The sequence below is a fragment of the Sciurus carolinensis genome, chromosome 17, assembly GCF_902686445.1.
Source record: "Sciurus carolinensis chromosome 17, mSciCar1.2, whole genome shotgun sequence".
In the NCBI taxonomy this organism is placed as follows: Eukaryota; Metazoa; Chordata; class Mammalia; order Rodentia; family Sciuridae; genus Sciurus; species Sciurus carolinensis.
The window spans coordinates 25,695,210-25,718,026 of record NC_062229.1 but is presented as its reverse complement, the minus strand read 5'-3'; the positions used below and the strand labels follow the sequence as shown (position 1 = coordinate 25,718,026).

The window sequence follows — 22,817 nt, the reverse complement described above, 5'->3', positions numbered from 1 at the left end:
GTGTTGCCCAGGCTGGCCTCAAACTTGTCATCCTCCCATCTCAGTCTCTCAAGCTCTCCCGCTTTGTGGCTAAGCTTTATCAAGCATGTGCTCTTGCTCTTTAGTCCATTGCTCTCTGGCACCTGTCCCCTCCACACTGGGGAACTGCTTTCATAAGTCATAAGCAACTTCCTGTGGCCAAATGCCAAGGTGGAGTCTCAGCTCTCATCTTCCTCAGCATCTTGTTCTAAGTCTAGTCCCTCCCTGTATCTGTGGGAAGCTGTGCCTCTCCCCAGCTCTATGCTCCTGCCCATCCTGGACACTAGTGTTCCTCAGGATTCCAATAGCCTTTGGCCCTGCCAATTCTACACTATCTCCTGGACACTCGTGCCTTTGACCCCTGCTTCCTCTACACTACCCAGTGATGATGCTCAAATCACTAGCTCCAACTCAGACTTCTGCATCTACACAGATCCATATCTGATTGTCCAATAGGCACCGAAACAATAAAACAAAACCTCCAAAATTCAACACACACTGCTAAAATGGAACCAGCTTACTTGTTCCTCAATTGTCCCCAAGTCTCCCTTCCCTGGACCTTGGCACATCCATCTACCCTGTCACCCAGGGTAGAAACTTGGTAGTTACCCTCAATTCTTCTCACTCTGCTCCAGACTCCATCCACTCTTAATAGATTAATTTCACCCAAATCTTGAATCCCCCAATTGTCCTGAAATCGTTAACTATCTTTCTTTCTCTCCTACCACTGTCAGGGTCTTCCCTCAGCCCCCACTATCGTCTGCACCAGACCATTAGAGAATCTCCTGGCCCTTTCTGCCTCCCATCTCTCATTGGTATGGTATACTCCAACTCCCTACTATTTTCCAGGGTAAACATTCTAAAACATGAGCCTGATCACGTGATTCCTGGTCTAAATTTTTACTCGTTTCCTAGTGACCATGGACCAGAGTCTGAGCTTCTGGGCAGAGCACACGGGGCCGCCACAGCCCAGCCTGGGACCCGATCCAGTGCTATAGTCCTGCCTGGAGTTTCTCAAAGGGACACCTTCTTCAAGCTTTCCTCTTCTGCCTCCACAGCCCTGTTAACACCTTCTCAAAGCCTGCCAGTCACCTCTTTGCCACTTGTACCCACCTCACAACCCTCTTCTGTCTTCTTCCTGAGGCAGAACCATCAACTTTGTGTCCCGAGTTTGTACTTGTGTCATTGCACACCTCATGTAGTCACATGCCGCCTCTCCTATAGGACTGTGAATTCCTGGAGGACGTACTGTAACACACATATATAATTACACACTATCTCTCCTACCGGAATGTATATTCCTGGGGAGACAATGTCTTTCAACTTGTAGCCCAGAAAATTGCCCAAGGTCTGGCAAGAAGCCTCCATTCAGTAACACAAGCTGAGTAATAATGGCACAACTGACATTTAGTGCTTAGATGCCAGGTACAGTTTCAAATGCTTTGTGACAAATCTGTACTTTGTCAGCTAATTCTGACAATAAACCTATAAGGTAGAGACTATGATATCCCTCATTTTACAATGTGGTAAAAGGCAGACAGGACGAACAACTCCCCAGGACAACACAGCTAGTAAGTGGTAGCACTAGGATCCAGACTCAGGCCATACGCATCTAGAGTCCATGCTACATAGGTTCTAGTAGAAGGTAGACTGGTTTATCAGATACTTCTAACAAGTAATTTAAAAAAGGCTTTCTAAAAATTGCCTTGATGCTATCACATTATTTCACTGCCAACAACTATATTAATACCACGCTAATACTCAGATTAAAACAGGGCTGGGACAAGGTCTGCTTTGACAGGTCCATGGAAAGCAGTGGACAGGTTCTGAAGAAATGCCAACAAGAGAAGATTAAACAAAAGAAAAAAAGAGAGTTAATGATTTCAAGGACTCAGGGACTCAGCACCACCATCCATTTGCAGCAACAAAAATGAAAAGGTTGCTCATGTTGTTTTAGGAGCTGGGGACCAGGCACATGCGCACTGGCACATCTGGGCAATTCCCTCTAACAACTCTCCCAGGAACAAGGTAACCAGCTGCAGGCCTGGGCCATGAGCCTCCAGTCTCCTCCACAGAAAGGTAGGAGGCAGGTGCAGCCCCAAACTGGTCACTTTTCTCTCTGGTGCCAAAAGGAATTTCAGTGGCAGGTTGTTAAGTGGCAGGTGTGAGAAGCTTCCTGGCATAAGAGAGAATGAGGCACTCTATTCAAATGGACCCTGAGGCAAGTCCCTTGACCTGATTCAGGGATATGCTAGTATTTCTAGGTGAGATGAGTGAGGCACCTGGCCTGTGGCAGGAGAGCCCATGTGTTATTCTCCTGTCCTCCCACAGGCCCCACATCAAGCTGAGGAAGTACCTGCCAACTGGCTCTGTACAATAAGGTTGCTGCAGAGACTCCAGAAGGGAATATCTACTGCACATTTGAAGTAAGCTCCAAACATGTCCACTGATGACTTTCAGCAACTGAAATAAAGTCAGTGGCCTGCAATGGTCTAAGACAGTCATGGAGGTTGGTTTACAGTGAGGTGTTCACAGGGTGGGACTTGTGTGGGGGGTGTAGTGGGAGGCAGAGAGGTGAATTTTCTTTTCCTTAACAATATGGTTCATTTGAATGGATTTATATTCCTCCTTTTCTCAAATAATTTATGAAGTTAAGTAAATGATTAGGTCCAAGGAAAGGAGGGGCAAAAATAAAGCGATCACAAGGTTTTGTGCAACTGCCGTGATTGTGCAATGCCTGGCTTTGAGCCTCCTGGCAGCTGGAACCATCAGAAACAAGTTAGGTCTCTCAGCTTTAGGCATCTTCTGGGAGACAGACGTTATCCTGGATCTAACTTTTTAAGGATTCCTGAGAGAGTTCACAGGCTGAAGAATTAAAATGTTTTAGAGCTGGAAAACATGGAGAAATTAGGAGCAGGTAAGGAGGGAATGGTTTTTAAGATCACAATTTCTGAGTCCAGGCTGTCTTTGAGAGGGCAAGTGGAGTCACTGAGACCGCTAAACGCCTGAAGTGTTTCAGGAACTCAGAAAGCTCCTGGAAGTAACATTACAACCCCACAGAGGGCAAGGAGAGGGCATCATGAGATCAAATGCCAGCCCAACTCGACCTCGCCCACATCTGCATGCTTCCAGGCCAGGCCAGGTGGGTGGCCAGGCCTAATGAGGTGCCTGCCCTGCATTTTGGTCCATCTGTCTTCTTCCCTGTGTTTATGGGGCTTACCTCTCAAAGGACAGCAATCACCTCCGAGGGGGTCACTTTACATCTGTGGGTCATTTACCTCTCCCCCTTTCTGCTCAAGCTCTGTGTGGACCCAACTATGGCTGCATTAGAGTACATGATGGCTCAAGGGTCTAGAAAGCTGCAGTGGTTGCAATTGTTCTGATGCTACATTTGGAATAAAAATTTTAAACCTGGAAGTGGGACAGTATCTGTCTGATGGGTGATCACTCAAGAGACTTCCTTCTCTCTTTCTCTTTTTTGGTGCTAACCAAAATCATATACAATATGGTTTATACTCTCTGGATGTAAGTTGTCCTAAAAAATTATGGGCAATATGAACTCTTGAGATACAAAAACATTATAATCATTAGGGAGTTCCTTAGAGCCCTGCAGTGACTTTTTGCTTAAAACAGACATCCCTGCTGTATTAATAAGAAGACCCAAACTGATCTGCCTTCATACAAGATCTGGGCTCCCAACTCTGCTCCTTAGAAGCCCAGGTGCTTCAGTGGTGTCCTGAGGGCTCCCACCTCTGCAGCTTCACTTCTGTTTTACATACTGGATTTTGAGTAAGATGTCACATGCTGGGAGTGTGGAAAAGCAGGTGGTGGCATTAAGATCCTGAGATGGCTGATCTGTAGGACATGCTTTGAATTGCTTCCCTTGCTAATGGTAGCTATTCAACAGAGTCTTCAATTGTTGACCTGGTTTTTTTGAGGGCTGCCAGCAAAACACACCTATGAGAAGCTCACTGGTGTTTGGGATATAGTCAGCAGCTCTCATCCATTCAGGATTGGAAGCTAAGCGACATACCATAGTGAGAATCATGCTGTCCTGCATCCAACTGCCAGGGGCTGCCTGAAGAGGTCCCTGGAGAGAATGCACAGTTCTATACGGTACATAAAGGAATATAGGTTTGTAAGGGCAGCAAGAATGCCAGGGTGCCGCATCCCCTTCCACAGTCCAACATCCATCTCCCTAGTTCCACAGGTCATTTATTAGGCAATGACCTCCACACTCTGCTCTCTGGTCCCAGCTCTCTACTAGCTCAAGACTGGCTATCCACTGTCCACTTAGATGGACAGTAGCATCTCTGCTTGCACCTAACGTAGGGGCAGTTTGGCCAGAACAGAAGTCTTGGGTTCTCCTCCTGCATCCACTCCTTCCTGAACTTTCCCATTCAATAAAGGATATCTGTTATCTGCCAGCTGCTCTAGCTCATTCTGGAAGGCACGCTCTCTGATCAGTCTCCATTTTCCAGTCTTCTCAACAGTTCTCAGGTCTCACTGAACATGAGGGAAACATGGGAGCTTGTAAGTGTCCCAATACCCTAGGGTCCTGCCTCTAGGTCAACTAGAGCCATATCTCTCAGGGTGGGGCCCACACATCAGTTCTCTTTAAAAGCTCTTGAAGGGATTCTATGGTGCGCGCAGGCTTGAGAACTGGTGGTTTAACACATACTCCAAATCCAATGGTTTCTCTCTAGTTTCATGGCCCCAACTTTGGTCAAATCTGTCACAACGTATCTGGACTACTACAGTTCCTCTAGTCCTCTGCTTCTATTCATCCCACCCTCGACCTCCACTGCGAGCACAATGCACATTATACATGGCCTCTGCAGCCCTCTCCGCTCCCTTCCCCACATTCTCTGCTTTGGTCACCCTGGTCTTAGTCCTATTCTCAAGTATGCCATGCTTGCTTCTGCCTCTGGGTCGTTTTACTGACTCTCTCCTCTGCCTGGAAGGCTCCGTCCATAGATCCTGCAGATTCACATCATCCAGGTCAGCTCAAATGGCCACAATGAGGAGAGAGTTTCCTGAATTACCCTGATCTAATGTAATCCCCCATATTAAAGCCATCATGTCATGCCAGTCACACTGTTTTAAAGCACTTATGTTCTCCTGACATTACAATAATGTCATTCATTAATGTCTTTGCTGCCAGATTGCTTCACTAGAACGTGAACTTCAAGACAGCAGAGATTTCTGTCTGTCTTGCTCTCACTACTCAGAAAGGAACTTCTTACTGAGCTCATTTTATCCCACCCATCAGAGTTCCTCTGCACTACTGCCAGAGCAATCCTCATAAAATGTCACTCTTTTGTTTAAAATCCTCAGGGGCTCTAAGACCACCTGTCATCGTCCAACTTCTACCCTCCTTCAACACCCATCATTACCACCAATCCAGACCATTTTCCTCCTCAGGTCCCACCATTCCCAACAATGCCTGGCTGCCTTGGAGCCACACTCCTGCATGCTTGTGTCTGCACAGGTTGATCCCTCCTGGAATGTCGCCTGTATCTCCCTGCCCTACCACCCTCTACCTCCTCTGCCAACAGCCACTGCTCTGATGAGAACTGAATGAGGCATCACCTCCTCTCTAAGCACTCATCCCCACCTAGCTTGGCTAACATCCCCTCCCTGTTCTTCCACCACAAACCATGCTTCCTTGTGCCACAGCCTTCATCATCCACAGCTGTTCTTGCTTCCTTTCCCCTAGACAGGGGGCACCCTAAGGGTAGAACAGCACTGGGGGGTTAGTAGACAGTAAAGTATAAGCTGAGCAAAAAAATGTCTTTTACTCCTGTATCCCCCAATAGTAAGGCATCAATGTTTTCTGAATAAATACTTAACTTGTTTTCAGTATGCCCATGTTGATACTCTTTTATACCCTTGTGTCTGGGGGCACTTTTAAGCAAACCCACGTTTTGTTTCTTTCAGGTGATGACTGTACCAACCCTGGGCAAACAGGCCCCTACCTGCTAGTGCCAGGGTGTGTGAGCTCCTTGAGGCACGTGCATAAGAAGGGTGCTGTCTGGACCAGTCACTGACATGTAATTGAGCTAGGAAAGCTGACTTCCCTTGGGACGGATTTACAATCCACTACCTGAACCAGCAGGAAATGGAGTCCTTCCAGAAGAGAACTAGCTCAGGATCTCATCATCTTTATTGTATTTCTTGGGGCTCACAGAAACAAAATCTGTGTGTGTCTTTAGCAGCGCTTTCCCTTTCCTAATTTAAACATATCCCACACACTGAAACAATTAAGCCACAGGGGTCTTTATCAAATAACTTATTCTCCAGCTTTTCTCATACAAGAAAGTGAGTAGGAACAGGAATGGAGGGTCTAATACTAGGGTGCAAAACATTCAATAGTCACTTGTACAGCTTGGCACATGTAATTAAGTCACTGAGCAGATCACCTCTGTTTTACCCACACATATTCACCAAGAAGCACTGGCTGAAGCCTAAAACAGGCCTGTCCAGCTTTTCAGGAAAAGAAGAACTCCACCCAAGCACAATGAAGACATATCTGTGCATGTTCCTGGAACAGGATGTAGCTTTAATTTCAAAGCCCGCTTAGCTCCAGTCTCATCTTCTCCATCTTGACCTAGACACCTAGCATGTTTTCTGCTCCAACCTTCTTGCCCAGTCTCTGAGGTTACCTGGCTATGCCTTTCAAGCCAGAGGTCAAACTTCCCCCAGACCAAATCCCTCCTGCAGCAGCTCAAGTGATGTGTACATCAATGTACAGACAGTACCATTCAACCGAGACAGGCTGTACTACAGATGTTGGCTTCTTTTCCCCAGTCAGATTCCCACAGAACGCTAAAAAGGGGCTCACTTTCCCAGCCAACCCTGGCCCTCCGAGGTCCAGGGGGAACATGCAGGCTTTGGCCATGTCCAGGGCCAGAGGAGGAGAGTGTGGGCTTGTCAAAATGAGCCCAGACATACTCACGGGGTCCGTCAGCATGGCCCGGCAGTGGGAGGCCAGGGCCAAGAAGGCCAGCAGGTTGAATACAATTCCGTTGATGATGCTATACACGTAGTCTCTGGATGGAATCAGCATGACAAAGAGGACCACAAACTCTGCATAGAGGACCAGAAACCAGGTGACGATGGCACAGGCGATGCCACAGCTGTCACGGATAAACCACATGGTTCCCACAGGACCAGGGTAGGGAGGTGGGACGCACTTCTCCGGCTGGAGGTATTCTGGCTTCCGCTCAATGTCTCGAAAGTGGTGGGTGGGGATAAGCATCATAAGCTATTCTGTCCATACTGGCATCTGAAAGAGGAAAAGAACCCAGAAACTTGATATTGTCATTAAGAAGACTTGACAAAACTTCCTTTCCAAAGTGAGCTGGAAGTATTTGTGTGCAAATCCCTTGTAGAAATGCTGCCTAAGGCTGGGCATTGTGGCACATGCCTGTAATCCCTGCAGCTTGGGAGGCTGAGGCAGGGGAATCATAAGTTCAAAGCCAGCAAAAGCAAGGTGTTAAGCAACTCACTGAGACCCTGTCTCTAAATAAAATACAAAAAAAAAAAAGAAATGCTGCCTAAACACCGGCTCACTTAAAGCCCTGGTTGTCTTTCCTACTGCTGAGAGATGACAGCCTTTCTGAAACAGGTCTACCTTGCTCCAAACCTTCACATGACAAATAATGAAGAGGAGGCCTCCAAAGGGCAAAAGTCTTACCGATGGTCAGCTGGAGCACATGGGTAGATGAAGCACCTACAGGGAGGACCAGAACCCAGTCCTCCTTGGCTATCGGGGCTCCCCTGGGCTTCAGCAGATAAGTTCAGAGGTTGTCATAAAAGACAGGGGTAGGGATGGGGTTGGAGGAACATTAAATCCTCAGGGAAAACTCTCCAGCTGGAAACCCCGGGGCCCGCACTGAAGCTGTTTGGGACGGCAGGGATGAGTAGAAGGAAAAGCAGTAGTTAGCTAGGACCAGTGTCAGGCTACAACCACTAAGACAGTCTAACACCACATTACCGAGCTGATGATAAAGGTAAGCAGAGTGGGGGAAATCAGGTTTTTTTAGCCTGATTAGCGAAAATGGCTGATTTTTCCAGGACAAGAGACTTTCTGAGTTCTGCCTTCCTTGAATGTAATGGGGTAAAGTGCAGAGAATTAGGGACAGTGAATTCAAAGCTGTGCCCCACAACCTGGCGGTGGGGTTTTGTGAGCCTGTCACATTCCAACCCTGGCCACCTCCTCCCAGGGTTGCTGGTGGGAGAGGTGGGGGAGTTGGTGGAGGTGCTTGTGCTGACTGAAGAAGGAACACCTGGATCACTCAGACTGCATGCGTATTCTCTCTAGGAAAGCGCTGGGCAAGCAGCCTTTCTTCAAGCAGTTGCAACTTGAGTCTCTGAAGACAGTAATGAAAAGCTAAAGTTCACGTGTCCACAGCAAGGCTCAGAAAGCACAGATTCCTCTCCTCAATCTCTATATCTTAATCTTTCTGGCTCACTACCTCACCAACCAGGTCTCTCAGAAACTGTGGTGGCTTGGGTTAACCACCAGATGTAGGTGCCATGGAAAAGCCACCTGTAGTACATGATAAGGGGCAGGCAAGTGACAATTCAAGCTTTTTTGGGAACTCAAGTCACTATACAGCAGAGAAATCACTCAAAAGCAATGCTGGCCACGTGTGTGCTAAAGGGCAAGGGCAGGTTTGCATTTGTCATATTGGACCGTCCTGACCCTTTCTTCCACTTTTCCTTCTTCCACTGCCTTCACCCCCGAGAAAGAGCATCTGGATTGAATACAGGATAGTCAAGAAAAGTAAGGACAAGTCCAAGTCCAGAAAGCCGAGATGGCAGAGTAGCAACTACTCCTCAATTGGTGGACATTCTAGAGTCAAAAGTCACATAGGCTGTCATGAACATCAAGCCAGCCCCTCCCACCCGCAAAGTGGCAGAGAATTAATGGCTGAAAGGCAGGACTTGCCCAAAAGAACAGTCAACTCAACAAAAATGAACAATGATTACATGTTAAGTGCCCAGTGCTGGGAACAAGAAGTCAAGATATATATGGAATAACTAGCTCAAGTAAAGTAAAACAGTGGTTCCTAATGGTCCATCAACCAGAATTTTCTAGCAGACCAACTTTGTGCTCTCCAGAGGAGACAACTTACTATTGACAGTGACAACCTAAAGACTCTGTAAGAGTGGGCCCACCTCCTAAAGCATGAAACAGTAGGGGTTCATAGACCAGGAATGTCCAAACCCTGACCTGGATCAAAGGCTCAATGCTTTGACCACCCCCAGATGCAGCCATTCTTTCAGTTTTTTCCTGCTGCCATACAGATCTGTATGCATATCATCTCTGTTCCCATAATTACATTTAAGCTCAAAACCAATAGTGTTACTGGCTCACGGCCACACCATTTGATTATCAACTGCCTCTGGCTGCTTTTGCACCGTAATGGTAAGAGTTGAGTAACCAGTGGAGACCACATAACCTGTCAGTCTGAAGTACTTTATCTCTGTAAGAAAGGTTTGCTGGCTGGGGATACAGCTCAGTTGGTAGAGTGCTTGCCTCGTGTGCACAAGGCCCTGGGGGTTTAATCCCCAGTATCACCAAAAAAAAAAAAAAAAAAAAAAAAGTTTGCTGGCCACTAGTTCTGAACAGGGGTCACTTACCAAATGATACATCCATCATGAATCCTGCTTCCCCTGCAGGACAGCTCAGTGTGATGAAAGATGGTCAGCTACAAAGTACCCCGACCCCCTCGTCACATCTGTGGCAGCTTGTCACTGCAGTCTGAGGGTCATCTTCCCCAGAGCAGTGTCCTCTATCAAAATGCACTTTTAATGATGATAAATGGTGTGGTTTCCATACATGATCACTAAGAATATATTTTACAGCAATTCTCCTTTAGATTTTTTTTCAGTGATTAAGTTAGGCTCACAGTATACTCAGAGGAGCTGGCTACATTCTATCCTCCAACAGTTGCTCATTCTTGGTTGTATATATGGCAATGCCTTGACTACACTGGAGTTATGTTTCATGTGCATGTGCGCAGTTCTGCTGAGAATATGCCTTTCCATATAAATAGATTTCCCAGTTAACTGTTATTTGTTCTGAAGCAGAAACATATCTTAACCATTTGAATGGTTAAGATAGAAATCTCAAAAATAAAAATTTAAAGAGTGAGAGAGAGGGAGGGAAGAAGAAAAGAAGGAATTATAGTTGTTTCTGTCTTGAGTACAGTAGCCATCCATTTCTTCCAGAATGATTTAGAGTCATTACCAGGACCATAAATTACTGGAGTGCAGCAGGTAATGGTGTCCTCAGGGGCTACAGAGATTCACTAGGTCTCAGCCTCACACCAACTGGCCTGTTCAGACTATAATTCTGGCAACTCATTTATATTGTTCTTTGTCTTCATCCTTCATTACAGCTTCTGTGTTTACAGGCATCAACACATTCTCTGTTTACTATTGCAAATTGGCTATGAGTTGGAAAAGTTAATAAAATGAAATCCTGTTTGTTGCTTTGGAAAGGAAGGTACTCATTTTAGGTACCTGCTATGCATGACCTCTCTACAGTCCTTGAGAACTGCAGGCCCTGCCTTGTTATTAGCCCAGTCCTGGCACATAATAACCATTTAATACCTGTGTTCATTAAATGAATGCAGGAGCCCTGTGAGCCCAGGGCCATCAGCTGGAAGCCTTGTCTGCTTACTTTCAGGGCTGTGGCTGTATTCCAGATGGTGAAGGGTACACTGAATAGGACCATGAAGTAGGTGGACTGACCCCTCAAAACCCAGAATGTTCCAAGTTTGAACAATGTGGGACCAAAGAGTGTATAAGGGAGCTGTTTCCCAACACCCTCATCAGTGAGCAAGAGCCTGTGATCTGGAAAAGAACTCAGTCAAGGGTGTACCTGGCAGAGCCAGAAGCCAAGTATGAACTGAAGGGCATGTGCCAATCCACACTTGAGAATTTCAAAATGCCCCAACTGCACAAGCAGGGCACACTGCTACAAACAGGTTACCTAAACCCTGGGGCTCTCACAAGTAATGAAAGTGGCTTTCCGATAAGGATTTTTCCCTTAAATTAGCAAACTGGACATGTGAGAAATATGGGGGGGAAACCTACCTTGAAACAAATTGTACACGCTCTCTTCAACCTGTCCCTAACAACAACAAAGGCAAATATAGTCCCTTTACCTCTTCTATTTTGAATTAGAGAAACTCCCAACCTTGGGGCTCAGCAACAGCTCTTTGCTAAGGATTCCTTTCTACACGAGTCCTTGCTTCTGAGGGAGGAGCTGAGCAGAATTGGTTGCTCAGGTCTCTGGGACAGACCCACAAGCTGGTTGGTGGGTCTCAGACTCCCAGCACCTCAGAGGGACAGCCTCCTTCAGTCTCCCCTCCCTGCCCTCTCCATCCCATCCCCTTGCCCCGTTTCCTTTCTAAAGAAACGTTTCATCACTCTGCATTTGGTTCAACTCAAAAAGGTATTCATGGTGCAGGCACTAAATGCAAGGAACTGTGCAGGGGGCTCACATGAGGAGGGGTGAGATCAATAATGTGTGTCTGCTGCCTCCGTACAGGTCCTGCTATTCCCCTCCTCCAGCTCCCAGTCTAGTTCAGACTAGGCTGTCCGTTTTTTTCTACTATCCTGTAAGTCCCATTTTGTCTAGCTCCTGTAGCCTAGTATCTGGCATGAGTTTGGGCCCAAATCAATAGTTCTTAAGTGAATGCATATATAAATCAGAAAGACAGAGCCATAATAATGCTAACCCACGGGTGACTAACAGCAAAACAAAGGGGCAAATGATATCAAGACAACAAACCAAAAACCAACCACGCAGAGGCCAGATAAAGTTTTTCACGGCAAGGGCCTGGAAGGGGTAGGATCTGAGCATCCTTGACAAAGGCAAGGAGGAACTGGCCGAGACAGTGGTGGTGCAGTGGAGCTGGATGTCCAGGGCTGTGTGCAGTCTTCACGCGCACAGGTTTTACGGGAAGGATAGGGTTGGGCTGGAAATGAAGTTTTAAAGGTAGGAGAGATATGTGTTAAAAAGTTTTTGAATTTTTCGATGAACTGGGATTTCACCCTGGAGGTACTGGTGAGCTACTAAAGTTCCTGAGAAAAGTTGTGTGGGATCATGTCCACACCATAGTAAGGTCGCTCTGACAGGACTGGCAAGACAGATGAGAGGGCTGAGTCCAGAGGCACAAATGCAACAGGCTAGCTCTTATTTTGGTGGTGCTGGGTTTTCTGTTCTTTTTAGTAGCTACTACTTTTTCCAGGAAAGATGGAGAACAACAATCATTTTGCCATTTTAATTATAGCAACTTACTTTTTTTTGGTTAAGTATCTTATAGCATTGAAGAGTTAACTCCTTCATGTTAGTAATTCATTGTTCAAAGGAACTATTTTTCTCAGCTGTTAGGAGAGTGCTTTGAGACCTAGAGAGGCAAAGAGACTAAGCTTTGCGGGTAAAGAAGTCCTAGGAGAAAAGGATTCACAGATTCAGAGGTGTTCTAGTGCTCCACAGAGACAGCGATCTGTGGTAAGATGTGGTGTCAGAATCATGATGCCAGGCCTTCTGGAGGCTGAGTGAAGTAAGTCTAAGGAGATCAGCTAGAGTCCTTCTTAGAGTTTCAGAAGTCAAAGCCAAGAAGTGACTGAAATTAGTGCTAACTTTCTACAAAAACAAAACAACTGCTGGTCGAGAGAATTGCTTCCAGATCCATGTATAATATGCACACACGCGTGCGCGCGCGCACACACACACACACACACACACACACTCTTCATTACAGGGGACCATAAGCATTTCCGTTTACTAAACCAGACAGACAGATACAAACGTATTCGATGGAGTGGCCGTAGGAATTATAGGAACTGGACTGGTCAGCTCTGAGGGATAGCCCTCATGACTAAATTCCCATGCTGCCTATCTGTGTTTGGGCAGCTCAAAGGGTTTAAGTTCAAAAGTTTTGGTACTATAGTCAAGTTCATAGGCTCCATCCTACTGTAGCCCACTGACATGTTGGCCAGGGCCACAGTATTGACTAATAATGATGGGCAGAATCCAGCTACAGTGCCTACAGTTAGTTGTCTGTTGAATGAGGGGCAAATCCCTATAAATCTGTTTCCTGGCCTAAAAAAACCAACCCACAGTCCATGCTGTATGTACAGGGGTCAAAGGCATGACTGTCACATAAAACATAAAAGTTCTGCACTGGATTTACTGGTGATTCCAAATGCTACTGTTTTTTCTCTGCCAGGATCCCAAGGGTCCTCTCATATTGCCAATAGGTCCTACTTCCCCTACTTGCCCGGGATAAGATCTTACAATGCAGTTATGAAGTCACAGATCGAATACACAAAATCCCTAGAAGCACTTCAAAGTACTCTGTGAGGATTTCTTTTCTAAAGTGCCACACCCACTCACATTGTATGTTTATGAATAGGATACAAGTGGATTTTAGGATTGTATAGATTAAAGTGACACTAACAAAGAGCAATGAAGCCAACCATGTATGAAGGCCCATATGAAGTATCTGAACACGTAACGTTAAACAAACTCAAAATCAAGGCAACTATTTTCCCTTTATTTAGAGGTAAGGATCAGTCAAATACTTAAACCAACAATACAAAACCAACATTGGAGGATTAAACTTTTTGGGTCCCTACAAGTAAGAACTATTAGTTGAAACTCGGTTTCATCAACTCTTTAACAGCTGTCAGGAGCGTTAGCAAGCCAGTAGAAACTTCAAAATAGGAGACTTCTGATTTAAGTCAAACATATTTCAAGTGACTATATAAATTTTTAATAAATCTAGCATTAAATTGCGCTGTTGTTGGAGGGCAGGGCTGGTCTGTTATCCTCTTGAACTTGACATAAACATTAAACTTCTGCCCAAATTGTCACCAGTTAAGTAACTCAATTCATCCTTAAAATGTCACTTAAAATGTCAACTCAAACAGGATAGCATCTTTTCTGATATTCCTACAAAAATTCTCATTTGAAATTCATTTTATGAGTTTAACGTTAAACTTCTATGGTTTAAATTTTACTAAGAATATGGTGCTGCGGGTCACAGTGACACATGACTATAATCCCAGAAGCTGAGGAAGGAGGATCTCAAGTTCAAAGTCAGCTTCAGCAACTTAGCGAGGCCCTAAGTAACTCAGTGAGACCCTGTCTCTAAATAAAATACAAAAAAGTGCTGAGGATGTGGCTCAGTGGTTAAGTGACCCTGGATTCACACCCCACTACCAGGGTGGGGGAGAAGAACATGGTGTTTCACCCACTTCCAATGTTAAAAAACCACTCAATTAAAAGAACAAAACAAAACAAAAAAACAAACCCACCAAAATCAAACAACAAAAACCACTCAGTACACTGAAACTGAAAACCAAACATATGATGTTTGACTCTTACGATTTCTTATATTTTAGAGTGATCAACTTACAAAATAAAAAGTATCTACAAGCAAATTCTGCAACTTCAAAGATGAGTAAATGGCCCATGTCCTAAAGATTAAGAAATGAATCTGGTCAAGCAGAAAATTAATTTACCTGAACTAAATTAATTTAAATTTATATAAGAATCCCAAAAGATTGTAAAATGTATGCCCATTTTAGACGAGTCTCAGAAAAATGAAGAATGAACCATGAATCATTAGGTTGGAAATATTTCATAAAGAAACAGAATGAGTCACTAAACTTCTTCAAAAAAGTAATGGTGTGATACAGAGATCAATCAAGGAAAGGCACCTTATTTCCTGCATTACGCCCTGGCATCCAGGGAAGGTATCTCCACAGGCAGAGCAAGCTGGCTTGCTTTATAGAACTGCACACACAAGTCTACATTGTTTCTCCTTCTAAGGAGGATCTATCTTCTTCAGTCTGCTTCTTACCTCTGTGGCACTCAACCTTCAACAAAACACTTTAAAGGAAAAAACAAACTGTAGCTGAAACTCGGACTTCAAACATGTGGAAGTTCACAAGGAAGCCAGGAAGTGGGTCAGTAAGCTCCTTCCTGCCTCATACCCCATCACTTGATTACAAAACCCATTCCTGAACACACTCGGACTTCTAACAGTGATGGTCTTCTTTACCAAAAAAAAAAAAAAAAAAAAAAAAAAAAAAGTTTGAGATTTGGACAGCTAAAAGGCTAACAGTTCCTTTACTTACAGCAACTATTTTACTACAATTGGCTTTTAAAAATCATCTCCCAGCTTCACAGGTCTATTAAAAAATACACACCCACGTATAGTATGACATAATACATGTCACAAACATTGGAAATCAGTTGAAACTACTACTCGTTTGGGGAACATGTTCTAATTTCTTTTTATGGGTGTGGGATATCGAATGTTGCAATAATGAGAAATACTGAGACAACTTTAAAACAAGATCACACAGGACTGAGTGGTAAAACAATCACTATCTGAATCAGAATTTTTCAGCTGGAAGGAACATTAAGGGCCATCTAACAGATTTTAGCCAAATTCTGTTCTACAGATTTGGGACTCAAGGATTGGTAATTTATTTTGACCAAAAATTTTATCTAAAATGTAAGCTTTAGGCAAAGCCTGCAGTACAGTCCACAGGAATGGAGATAGGCACCAATAATAAAGAATGCCGGTCATTCTTGAGGACTCACACTAAGCAGCTTGTTTGAATTCTTCCAACCCAGCCCAGCCACTTGCATTATTCTCTACTGCAGAGACGAAAGAGGAACTCAGAGGTATGGGTTAATAGTCCCAAGGTCACACGGAGGGAGGCAGCACTGGAGCCAAGATTCAAAATCAGCTATGTTTGCCGTCAGAGCCCAGAGCAAGGCTTCTGAGCACAGCACATGGCTGCTTTTTATCCAAGTGGGGGAGGGGAGGAATGACCAAGCAGGAAACAGGAGTTCTACTTCCTACTGCTTCACATGCATCTGCGGTTCCTTGGGGCAGTCACTCCAACTTAGTTTTAGGTCTTCATCTTTAAAGTGAGGGGTGGACTGGATCTTTTTTTTTTTTTTTTTTTTTTTTGGTGCTGGGGATTGAACTCAGGGCCTTGTGCTTACAAGGCAAGCACTCTACCGACTGAGCTATCTCCCCAGCCCAACACTCATTCTTAAAACATAAACACACACACACACACACACACACACACACACACACACACAACACAGCATTCCTTCTTCCAGAAGCTATTTTACTTCTGGTTCCTGGCTCTTTAAGGAAGCATGACACTTCCCCGGGTGTACCTCAAGTGGGGCACTCGGGCCCTCAGAAACACAGACTGTTGGAGACACTGTGAGGACTAGCTGGCTCGGACAAACCCTGGCCCAGCTTGTTTGACAGATGAATAAAGAAATGAAACTCAAGAAACCAGAGGGCCTTCCATAAAATATTCAGTTGGTTAACTTGCTCTCCAGCTAAAGGTGGTACCTATCACCATGGGTTTAATTAGCTGCCATCTCCCTGCATTAACCCGTCCTTGCAGGAAGTCAAGCCAGGAGGCAAATTGTCACAAAGGCAACAACAAATTACTGATTGAGTTACCGAAGAAAACTTATCAATGACTGTGATTCTCTCATAGTTTGTGAAACCCTTTATAATCAAATGCACAATCTCATTTGACCCTGAACTGCCTTCTGGCCTCTCTCAGGGTAGGTTCCAAGATGGATATTCTGCTTGATTGTTGCTGAAACAGGGTATGCTGAATGTAGGGTGGGGCCCAGACTCTTCCTGAATATCTACTATCTGCCAGGCACTGGGTTACATGCCAGACACACCCCATCCTGTCTGATTGGCACATCCACTCTATCTTGTAGGTATAAACCCCCAGTTTCCCACTCCCCTTTAAGAGATGAGGAAACTGAAGTACAGAAAGATTTGCCTAAGTTCACACCTCCAGGAAGTGGTGGAGACAGGAAACATCCCCAATGCCTGCTCTTACCCCAGGGTACGCTTTTTAACTACTCACTACAACCATTAAATTTTATCTAATAACTAAAAAATAAAAAGGGAGGAGTGTAGACAATTCCTCCAGTGACCTGGGTTACTTACAGTTTGGCTATCTTTCTCACACACAATTATGCAGAGATGGTGCTATTGGATGGGTCGCATGCATCAGTGTTTGTGGCCACAGGTATGAACAAAAGCATCTGGACTCTAAGGCGGGTCCTGGCCGAACACCAGCCAGCATTTAGAAGACTGATCCTGCCCTGACCTATGAGATAGGAGGGTCATGAAGCCTCAGCCAAGAGAGTCACCTAAGATTGAATCCCTACAATCTGCTTCTGCTGGGAAATAGTTCCTGTGGGTCCAAGTATTAGGACAGTGCTTTTTCTGAAAGAAAGACCACTCATTCTAGGCAGAGACCAACCAGCAAAGGTTCCCACCTGAGGGTGTTGAAAATAGTACCAGGCCCCACCTTGTGCCATGTGCAGATACACAGCCACTGTGACATCACCCAGGCAAGAGCTTGAGTTTTTTAGGGACTGGAAGCAAAAGTGCTTGGAGGGCTATGAAAGAATAGCTAGAAAGAGGAAGAACCAGTTATTGCAACTGATCAGTCTTCACGTAGGGGAGCCATTTGGCTTTCAGGTCTCTGATGATCCTAAAATCCCATGCACTGTCAATGAGAATGCAGAGCAGAGCCTTGGGAGGAACGTGGGACCATGGAAACTAGTCTGCAGTGTGTGCTACAGGAACATAGTCCTCGGCTGTGGTAGAGCACTTATCTACCAAGGTCCTGGGTTCCACCCTCAACACCCCAGAGAGAAACAAAACAAAACAAAACAAAACAGGTGAGAAGGGGCTCTCTGACTGACATCTGCTAGCTGTCTAATAACTAGAACCTCTGGAGAAAGGTAGAAGGCCAGTGCTAAAGGGAATGAAGACTGGACTTGGAGTCCAGAGGCCAGAGTTTTATTTTCAATCCCACTACTCACCCACTTCACGATCTCAGACAGGATAGTTACTTTTCCCAGGCCTCAGTCTCCTCAGTCTATGAAATAAGCTTACTGCCACCATCCCTTGCAGGACTGAGATTCTGAGAGGACATTTTCTTTGTTCATTTCTTGAATTTTATATTTTCATGAAAAGCTTTCCCCAACTTCCTCACCCCATTCTTTGCTAATATTAAAAAGGAAACCCGCTAGTAACTGTTAGCCTACTAACTGTCAACATTTTTCCTGAGCAGGTTCAGTTTTTTCAATCAAGAGAGGCATATAATTGCCATTTCCTTTTGTTCATTCATTTAATGTTTTTCAGAATGGAAAAAGTACTATCAAAATATATCAAATACTACAAAGTGACAAATGAGAGAAGTTTTAAAAACCCAAAGTTAAACATGGCCATTTTTCACTGTTTAAATATTTGTATATCCAGAAACTATTTTGAGTTTTACAACCTGATAAGATACTTGTTTGGGGTTAAAATGAGGTGTAGAGAAGTTAACTGACTTGCTTAAAGTCACAAAGTAAGTTAGAGACAAAGCCTATATCTTTGCACTAGACACCCAGTGGTCTGTTCACCATTGATCATTATCTTCCTAAACAACCTGTTTTTCTCAATTCTCTGCTACGAATTCTTGGTTTATAACGACACACTTTGCATGTCAAAGTCAAGACTTACTGCAACAGGACTGTGGCCAGAAGTGTACTTGTCCCACTAGACTGACTGACTTTGCTGAGGTAAGAAACGGATCTCGCCCAAATGTATTCCACCCCCACTGTCTCTGAATAGGAGACATTCATGTCTTGGGTGGCACAGAAAATCTAAGGAGTTCAATCATCAAGTCTTTATATACCCTTAAGCCTATGGTTTAGAGGAGACCAAGAAAAGATGGAAATTTCCCAGCACTTCATGTTGGGATGAAAGATTAAATTAAGAACATGTACCGCTAACCTTCTTACCTTCACAACTGTCAGCCAGGAATGACCTTGCTATTTATCTCCCAAAACTTGTTTCCAAAAAGGAGAGCAAATGATTTTTAAAAATGCAAAAACAGATACAGGATGGCTTTAGCCTTTCTTCCCTAGGAGGTCAATATTAAGCTAGCACCCTTCATATTTACTCTTACTTTTTGAATGGCTATCAGGGTGTGTGTTTAAACATTTCTATATTTGGCAATCAGGATATATGACCTCCTTTTCTACACATGCCCTATTGAGACATAGGAAGCACTCTGCCAGCCTCTTAAAATGAAACACATATAAAGAGCCTTCCTGTAACTGGGAATAAACTTACCCACATACTGCTGTCAATTTTTCTATTGCTGTAATCCCAAGTTATAAAGTCTATAAAAAGATAGACACAGACCTGTCGGTCAGACTATAATAGGTTATTTATATCTAGTATTCTCTAAGACAAGGTACAGGCAGGACAAGTGCAAAGTGTTCAAAAAAAAAAAAAAACCAAAACAGATCTACAAGGAAAATAGTAGTTCACTTTGTGCTTTTCTAGGGTACCAGGCTAATAGTGAAAACGCAAAGGAAGAGGCCTAAATCTTGGCCATGTCTGCTTAAGACTGGGAATAAAATATTCCCTGTTAGTTTTTAAGAGCTCTTTGCAACTTCAGCATCACAGACCCAGCTCTGCCCTGAAGCTCTTCTGTAACTGACTTTTATAGCTGTAATTAACCAAAGCAAGGTGGGACAGATTTACTCCTTCTCTGTAATGTTATTATTGCCCACTCGTGGCTAGCAGCTAGCAGCAGCTCTTTCCCTCTTGCACTAGATGCCTGGCCTGCACAATTAGCACCTTATTATAGGCTGGCCTCTTTAATTACCACATGGCTCAATTGAGCATTTTATTTTATTGTCTTGTTCATGCACTAGTTCAAGGACCTGGGGTCCCAACTACAATAAATCCTAAACTCCTCTTAGGCAGATGTTTTGGTTTTATCTCCTTAGGCCCATGAGAACATATGCATACAAACATTTTCTGATTGATGAGCTTCTAGATGTCTGTGCTGGAAGTATGGCACAGAATCCAGTTCTCCATGCATGCCTCCTCAATCATATGTACCAGATTTATCAGCCTTCTTTGCTATTGAGGGCTCTCTCCTTAGCTATGTGGAGTTAAGTTCTGCTTGTATTCTACCTGCTTGTATATCACTTTGAACTTTATGTAACTGGGTGGGCTGAAACAGACAGAGGAACTTCCCATCAACACCACTTTCTATGTTTCTCTAGAAAAGATTCAGGGAATGTGAGTTCATGCTTCAATAGACTCCCTGCTTTTGGACTAAACCTAACTGTAGTTTACAAGGCAGTTACCAATTCTGTAACAAACATGGGCCTCTTTTATTAAAACTCTGGAGAATTAAATGGAGCCTGGGGAGATGCTTTAGGTGTAATGGTTAGGGGGTGCCCAGGTGTGGAAGCCAGATAGCTGAACTCAAATCCTGGCTTTGTCATTTACTAGTTATGTGATCTGTGATCCTGCTCAAGGCACTTAAGCTCTCTGTGCCTCAGCTTCCCAACCTATAAAATAGCCCTCATAGGGTTGTTTTGAGGCTGAATCTTTAAGTGCTTAGAACAATGCTTGACAATGAGCACTATGCATGGTGCTAAAGGAAATTAATGGAGTAAAGTGTTTTAGAATAGACACATCTACAACATAGTATGTTCCCAAAAGAGCCCAACAGTGATGGAAAAAAATTGGTTTAATAGAAAAATGAGCCATCCTTGATTTCTTGATTTTTTGGGGGCTATAATATGTTCTTTGAATTGCTTCAATAAGCTAAAGAGCTAAGATCTTTGAATTTATAAGTTTTGAAGCTATCTAATGCAGTATCACAACACAGGTGATAAGAATGTTCTGGCAGCATTTAAGTATAATGATTAGTGAAGGAATAATTGTTTTGGTAGATAATTTAAAATGAACACTTGTTTATATTTCTTCATACCTGCTTAGCCTAACATATCAGACATCACTCATATTATCCAGTAAATATTGCCAACTTCTTCAGCAAGTTGTCAAAGGGATGGTTCAAACACATGTTCTACGCTTTTATTTTAACAATTTTTATTATTTTTGCAGTACTGGAGGTTGAACCCAGGGCCTTGTGAATGCTAGGCCACTGCTCTACTACTGAGTTACAGTATCAGCCCTGTTCTATGTTTTTAGAGACCCACTTTAATGATTTTTATACAAAAATGATTTCATGGTATTAAAACTCAAGACTTTTCTTCCTGTGTCTTTTCTGCTATATTGATTTTCTGTCACCTTTTAAATCCTCAATCCCCTTACATAGCCTAGCTATTAAAATCTTAACTTTCAGGGTCTTTCCTTTGAGCAATCACTAGCACAAACTACCATATCTAACATAAGGAGTCTCTTAGTATCTCATCACATAGAGTTCCTTACACAGAATCCAGCTGTATAACCACATGCAAAGGCATCTGTGTACCATAACAGGTGGGGCACCTGTGCCTTCAGCAGGAAGGTAACCTTTCCAGTTTCCCTGGAGGGTAAAGTCCAACCCTATAAGATGCCTTTCCTTTCAGGTGCACCTGTAGAGAACTATGCAGAGACCTAAATCTTCCAAAGCTAACACAAAGTCCTTCTCTAGGAGGTTTCTAATAGTTATCTGTGAAACTATATGTGAAGCTATTATCTGAAACACCAACTATTTTTTTGGATGGGTAATCTGTCAAGGGTAACTTTCACTTTTGAGAACTGGGAAATCCCTCAATGGAAAAATGGGACCTCAGGAAAGTTTCAGCTAGTTCAGATCAACTCACCCCCCTCTCCATTTATCCACGGGGCTCCTCTAAAACTTGCAGGATACTTTGTCTGCTCCTCCTGTGACACCAGCTTCACCTTGCTGGTATCCTCATTGGATATCCCTGGCCCATATTCCTACTCAGTTACCGAGGGTGGCTGGCTTTTTGGGGGGCGCTGCCCACAGCTCCCAGAGATCACTTCCACCAGCTAGGGCTTCCAGGAAGCACACCGGTCGCCTGGACACTGCACACCTGGCCGGCACCAGTTACAAAGACCTTTCTCCCCTGAATTCTCTCTTTAGGACAATGCTCTGGCTACCGCTAGAGGCAAAGGGACTTTGCAAGGTCCTGGGTCAGCGTTGCATCGGAGAAAAGCAGGGAGAAAGAGATACGGGGTATGAGAAGAATGAGAGGGAGACAGAGGAAGAACAGAGGGAGAGAGATGATCCCTGGGGTGAAAGGGTGAGGAGGCCTTGGAATTCTTTTCCACTCCCGGCCCAGACCCTTCCCAGACCCTTGCCACGGAGAATGACCTAAAGAGGGCTTCAGCGCCTCTTTTCAACCATCCTAGGGACCAAAGAAGTAGAGGGGGCGGGGAGGCAGCCCTCCCGTGGCCAATCACGACGTCTGCCTTCCCTCACTCGGGGGGCTCTCTCAGTCTGGGTCTCTGTGGTCTGTCTCTCTCACACACAGCCAATCTGCTACTTCAACTCCGGCTCTGAGCAAGCCGCCGCGTGCCTCTCGCACTGCGAGTCCTGGGCCGGGGCTTTCGCTTCACCTTAGCTTCTTCACCCCAAACCCGGTCGCTGATCCCAACTGACCGTGAAGCCTGAGGCGATTCGCCAGTCCCAGACCCCCGGGGGGACGCCCGCAGCCGACGCCGTCGCCTCTTCCTCCAGTCCCCGATTCGGGACCCGGCTTCGGGCTGCGGCGATGGCTCCTCGGCACGAGGCGCCAAGGCTCGCCGGACTCGGCCAGATACCGGACGGCGCGCAGAAGCCCATCGAGCTCCCGGCGGCGGTGGCGGCCGCGGCTGCAGGGGCGGCAGCCGCGCCGGCTGATGACGCGCAGTGCGGGGGCACGGGCG

General features: G+C 44.8%; 1 protein-coding gene across 5 annotated transcripts in view; it reads right to left on the bottom strand.

The window, feature by feature from the left end:
* The window catches only part of Zdhhc3 (zinc finger DHHC-type palmitoyltransferase 3), a 51,412-nt gene extending 28,721 nt beyond the window's left edge, over positions 1 to 22,691 (bottom strand). For all 5 annotated transcript variants that reach the window (XM_047530222.1, XM_047530223.1, XM_047530225.1 and 2 more), the window contains exons 1-2: positions 22,552 to 22,691; positions 6,977 to 7,306 (exon numbers count right to left, since the gene is read on the bottom strand). In XM_047530222.1, the coding sequence (XP_047386178.1) occupies positions 6,977 to 7,282 (306 nt within the window). In that variant the 5' untranslated portion in view covers positions 7,283 to 7,306; positions 22,552 to 22,691. The remainder of the gene's footprint in view (positions 1 to 6,976; positions 7,307 to 22,551) is intronic.
* Positions 22,692 to 22,817: the final 126 nt, after the last annotated feature.